General features: G+C 42.3%; 1 protein-coding gene across 5 annotated transcripts in view; it reads left to right on the plus strand.

Annotated features, from left to right (window-relative positions):
• The window catches only part of Usp40 (ubiquitin specific peptidase 40), an 85,699-nt gene that overhangs the window by 50,188 nt on the left and 29,671 nt on the right, over window positions 1-5,840 (plus strand). For all 5 annotated transcript variants that reach the window (XR_003378179.1, XR_003378180.1, XM_026786255.1 and 2 more), the window contains exons 15-16: window positions 1,467-1,537; window positions 2,936-3,258. Coding sequence is in view for 3 of the 5 variants with exons in the window: in XM_026786255.1 (XP_026642056.1) it covers window positions 1,467-1,537; window positions 2,936-3,258 (394 nt within the window). In the remaining 2 variants the exon portion in view is untranslated. The remainder of the gene's footprint in view (window positions 1-1,466; window positions 1,538-2,935; window positions 3,259-5,840) is intronic.

Here is a 5,840-nt window from a genome sequence, read left to right on the forward strand (position 1 = left end):
GTGTGTGTGAGAGAGAGAGAGAGAGAGAGAGAGAGAGACACAGACAGACAGACAGACAGACAGACAGACAGACAGACAGACAGATTGGAGCCTTTGGAAATCAGAGGACAACTTTCAGGAATGGATTCTTTGCTTTCACCATGTGGGTCCCAGAATGGAACTCAGGTCATCAGACTGTCAGCAGTGTCTTCCCACTGAGCCATCTCAGCAGCCCTTGCATCTTTTGACTGTATAGATTAGGGTAATATTGTTAATTTAAAAAAACAATCTGTCCATCCTCCCAATATGGAATTTTTTTACTATTTTTTTTAAAAAAGAGAACAAACTATTTTCATTATACATATCAATCTCAGTTCCCACACCCTCCCCTCCCATTCCCTCTACTTACCCCTGCCCCACCCCATCCACTCCTCAGAGGGAATAAGGCAATTGCTTTGGGGAAGGTCCAAGACCCTCCCTATTATATCTAGGCTGAACAAGGTATACATCCAAAGAGAATAGGTTCCCAAAAAGCCAGTACAAGCAGTAGACATAGATAAATCCTGGTGCCACTGCCAGTAGTCCCTTAGTCTTGCCCCAGCCATGCAACTGTCAAACACATTTAGAAGGACTAGTTAGGACCTATGCTTGTTCCTTCCTTGTCTGACTGGAGGTGAGCTCTCATTAGCTCAGTCAGGTAGACTATTTCAGTGGGTGTCCCCATCATGGTCTTGACCTCTTTTGCTCATATTCTCACTCCTCCCACTCTTCAACTGGACTTTGGGAGCTCAGTCTAGTGCTCCAATACAGATCTCTGCCTCTGTTTCCATCAGTTGCTGGATGAAGGTGCTATGGTGATATTTATCAGTCTGACCACAAGGCCACCATCCTACCAAAACTTGAGAAAATATTTTTATATAATTTATATATAACTATAATATATGTATGATTGTTTATTTACATATAATATATAACCACAAATGATTGAGAAAATGATTTAAAACCACTAAAATTTTATTTATGTGACTTTGTTTTGCCCACTCAGCTTCAGATTATGTAGCAGACAAAAGCAACTCGTAAGAGTTTAAAAGGCACTTATGTCTCTGAAATAACAACAAACGATAAGAGAACAGCAGTGCAGTAACATATATTTGGGACTCTACTTTCCCAAATATTGTGACAACTGTCCCCTAGAGCAGATTGGTGGTGATCTCTTGCCATTTGGAGTCTTCTCCTGATCTCAGGTGACATGGGCCTAACTGTTGATCTCTATGTACCCTCCTGTCCTGCAGCTGCGCTCACAGAACCATATAATGGTCTAGATAAAAACAATATAAAATACTAGAAATACTAAAATGAAATAATTACTGTTTTTATGGTTTTTCCTTAATTAGTGCCTTTTCAAATACTCATTGGAAAGTTGCAGCTCTCTTTAGTTTAGCTGCATTTGGCAGTCATGGAGAATGAATTGACTCTTATCATTCTAGGAGATGAACTGACACTGGGTGAAGCTGAAATTGCTGATGGGGAAGATATCTTTGTATGGAATGGAGTAGAGGTAAGAAAAATGCCTGAAGAAATATTCATGATGATTTAGGGTGTTTGAAAATTCCGTTGAAAAGCTAGGGGTATAGCCTGGTTGGTAGAGTGCTTGCCTAGCATACAGAAAGCCTTGGACCAAGCCCAGTCCCCAGCACTACGTAAAACCAAGTATGATAGTTAGCACCCAGGAAGTAGAGGCAAGAAGATCAAAGTTCAAAGTTATCATAAGCCTTGGACCAAGCCCAGTCCCCAGCACTATGTAAAACCAAGTATGATAGTCAGCACCCAGGAAGTAGAGGCAAGAAGATCAAAGTTCAAAGTTATCATTAGCTACATAGCAAGTTCAAAGCCAGCCTGGGCAACATGAGACTATGTCTCATTCCAAACAACAACAACAACAAAAAATGTCATTATAATGAAATTTTATTCAGCTTGCAGTTATTCATTAGAAAATTATTGTAATGAATTTGGTGTAATGAACACATGTGATTCCAGCACCAGGGGAGCCTAAGACAGAAGAACTGCTTAAGTTGAAGGGTAGCCTAAACTACATAGTGAGTTTCATGCCAGCCTAAGATATGTGTCTCAGAAATCATGAGGAGGTGCAAGGGGGAAAGGGAGGAAAGGAAACTGCTGGACTGTTCAGTACTCTTGAGGTCCAGTCAGCGGGAGTTGTTAGAAAAAGAAATATTTTGATGGCAGAGGAGGTGGTTCCATAGGTAAAGTGCTTGAGTACCTGGACCCATGTAAAAAAGCTAGGTATGACGACATGCTCTTGTAATTCCAGCTCTGAGGAGGTGGAGATGGACGTGTTACTGGGGCTGCTGTCCAGCCAGCTTAGCCTACTTGGTGAGATCTAGGTCAGTGAGACTCCCTGTCTCAAAAAAGAAAAGAAAGGACACCCAAGATTTTCATCTTCTCTGCACACACATAACAGTAGTTTATTAAGCATCTCCATTTTACCAGACTGTATGTCACATGCTAGCTGCAGAGGTAAGTTAGTCAACAATGGCTTTCTTGTGTAAATAACTGCACCATAGCTGTACGGATGGGAAAGGGTGTGTCCAGCACTGCTAAGGTAGGGATGACAGAGAAATGAATGTTGTCCCAGAAAGGAGTGAGGAACATCTCAGCTGCGCTGTGGCCTGTCCTTGTCCTCTGAGTTTCCAGCAGCTCATCACCACCATTTGACAATTCTTAAAATTCTACCTTCAAGTCAGAAAAGATGAGTAAGAGAAATTTTCAGCATAAAATCCAAAGTCATTCTTTCAGTACTTAAGAAGCAGTGTGAAAAAAAAAAACTATTTCAGTTGGGAAAATGCTGGTTGTGCTACAAGAACAGGCTTTTGCTGTGGTAGGGTGTTTTTTGTAATTTGGCAAACAAACTTCGCTAGTGCTTGTGATGGTGTTGCAGGTTGGTGGCGTCCAGATTCAGACCGGTTCCGATTGTGAGCCTCTGCTGCTACACGTTCTTCATCTAGAAACGAGTGGCGAAGGCTCCAAGTGTGAGCAGTTGGTGGAGTCACCACATGTCTTTCCAGCTAATGCAGAAGTGGGCAGTGTGTTCACAGCCTTGGCCGTCCCAGTAGGCGTCATCCTCACAAACAGTGTGGAGTCTGAAGATGGGGAGTGCTGGACTACTATTCCCAAGGAAGACATGAAGAAGACGTTCAGAGAACAGGGTCTCAGAAATGGAAGCTTAATTTTGGTTCAGGATTCAGACACTGATGATAACAGGTAGCTCACTGAAAAGAGAAAGGGGGAGTACTTTTTTTTTAACTCTCTTTTTATTTATTCTATGTGTCTTTTATATCATGTGTCTTGATCCCATTCATTTTCTCATCCCTTCGCATCTGCCCTCTGCCCCCAAAATAAAAACAAAATTTAAGAGAAAAAAGGAAAAAGATTAAAGATCTCATCATAGCATCTGCAATGTGACACAGTGAGTCACACAGTAAACCTCTTTGTGCATACATCTTTACCTGCAAGTGTTCAGTGCAGAGTCATTGGTCTGGTTCAAGGCCTCTGGTTTCTATTACACTATTGATGCTAGGCCCTCTCTGGGACTCCTCTTGGCTATCCTGTTGTTGCCCTGTGTTGCAGAGATCTTGCAACTTTGGGTCTGGTGCTCAGGTTCCTTCTTGTGCTCCAGCAGATCATAGATGGGGTAGATGTTGGGGCGGGCCAAGTCATAGCCCTGGTTCTGGGCCTGGGTAGCTGCAGGGTTGGTCCACCCACCAGGGGGAGAACTTTCAAAGTATCCTAGTTACAGCACTACCCAGCAGAACCCAGGAGCTCTATTTTAGTGTTAATCATGAAGTGGTCCTTTATATCTAGCCATTGTTAAAGAATAATTTGTGAGTGTGCACATGCCATGCACGCATGCATAGACATCTACCTGTAGAAGTCAAAGGACAACTCTGGTGTTGGTCTCTCCTTCCACCTTTTATGTAGGTTGCAGGGATTAAAGACTGTTTGTCAGAATTGTGTCACAAACACCTTTATCCATTCCTGCTGCACCATCTCCTGTTGCTTTGAGATAAGATCTCATACACTATTTAGCTGAGGCTAGCCTTTAACTCCTGATCTACACGTCTCTACATCTCAAGTACTGGCTGTACCAGTTCTAGCTCCTAAAAACTATATTAAGGAATACTTGGGTTGTATAACAAATATATCTGTTATAGAGATGTCCCTGAGTAGTAGATATGGTCTCAATTACTTGTCTATAACACAAAAATCCTATCAAGTGAGTTCTGATTGTGTTATAAAACTAAAAGTCCATTCTCACAAGGAAAAACATTCATAAGACAATGCAGGCTTTCCTTGTGGTCTTCTCCATGACTTTTGGGAGCCATCTAGTCTTCCCAAAGGGACAGTTGCCCTGAAAAATGCCCCTGGATTCTGAATTTGAAGCCCTGAAATACTTCACCTCCTTGTTCCCATGCTCATGTCAGTGCATTTCTGTGGTCAGTGTGAGGTGCTGAGAAGCAGAGCCTTGTGGCTCTTGTGGTCCATTTGTCTCTGTTACCTTTTAGGAGAGGCATCCCTTTTCCCTGGCTCACTTATAGGAGAGTGAATCATGTGCTCTTTATAAAAGCCAGTCTTCATTTAGTCAGACTGGGGAGATGAAGTAAGAACATCAGTGATCCTGGACCACTGCTGACTGTGCATCTTTGGTTACTGTTAGTGTCTGGTGACTTCCTTTTCTTCTAATTGAAATCATTGTTGGAAGGATTTGTATCTTTTTTTTTTGTTTGTTTGTTTGGTTTTTTTTTGTTTGTTTTTTCAAGAGAGGGTTTCTCTGTGGCTTTGGAGCCTGTCCTGAACTAGCTCTGTAGACCAGGCTGGTCTCGAACTCACAGAGATCCGCCTGCCTCTGCCTCCCAAGTGCTGGGATTAAAGGCGTGCGCCACCACCGCCCAGCTCAGGATTTGTATCTTTTTAAGCATACTAATAATCATCTTTTTGATAGATGGCTTGTCCTGCTTTCCCCACATGTATTTGTAGACTCTATAAGCCTCGTTTGAAGGCTTCCTCCTTATGGATGTGGGCATCATCATTTGCCCAACTGTTCCTGAGTGAAGTGGTATGATCCACTGGTAGGGACAAGTACGCAGTCTGCTGCCTAGATTGTTTCCCAGTTTGCCGTGTGACCAACAGTCTGAGCTTAGACAAGATATCTCTCCTATCTGCTCAGTTTCTTCTATAAGATGAGGTGATAACTAGTATCCACTTAGAGTGGAAGGACTGAAGAGTTAAGTGGTCACACATAGCAAGTGCTAAGTGTGGTGACATCTTTGCCATCATTATCCTCCTCTAGTTGTCCACTACTGTAAGGTAGTCTTCAGAAGACCTTCTAAAACTTAGTTTATCTTCTGAGGTAGGGGTATCAGAATGCAATAACTGGAATAATGAGTAGAAATGTGTTTGGGGCAATAAGGTACCATGATCAAGGCAATTTATAAAAGAAAATCCTTAATTTGAGGCTCATGGTTCCAAAGAGTTAGAGTCCATGACCAGCATGGCCCTGGAGTAGCAGCTGAGAGCTTAACAATCTTCTCCACAACGAGACAGAGAGAGAAACTGGGAACTCTGTGGGCTTTTACAGTCTCAAACTTGTCCCCAGTAACACACCTCTAACAATACCACACTTCCTAATCCTTCCCGAATATTTCTACCCATAGGGACCATTCTCATTCAAACACTACATTCCCTAAAAGCCCTTCTGCTAGCCCATGTTTTCTTCTTCCCATAGGAAGGTTTTGTTAGGATAAGATACTTTACTGCCAGTTGCTAACATAAAAAAGAAAATTCAA

This window comes from Microtus ochrogaster, linkage group LG4, assembly GCF_000317375.1.
Source record: "Microtus ochrogaster isolate Prairie Vole_2 linkage group LG4, MicOch1.0, whole genome shotgun sequence".
NCBI lineage: Eukaryota > Metazoa > Chordata > Mammalia > Rodentia > Cricetidae > Microtus > Microtus ochrogaster.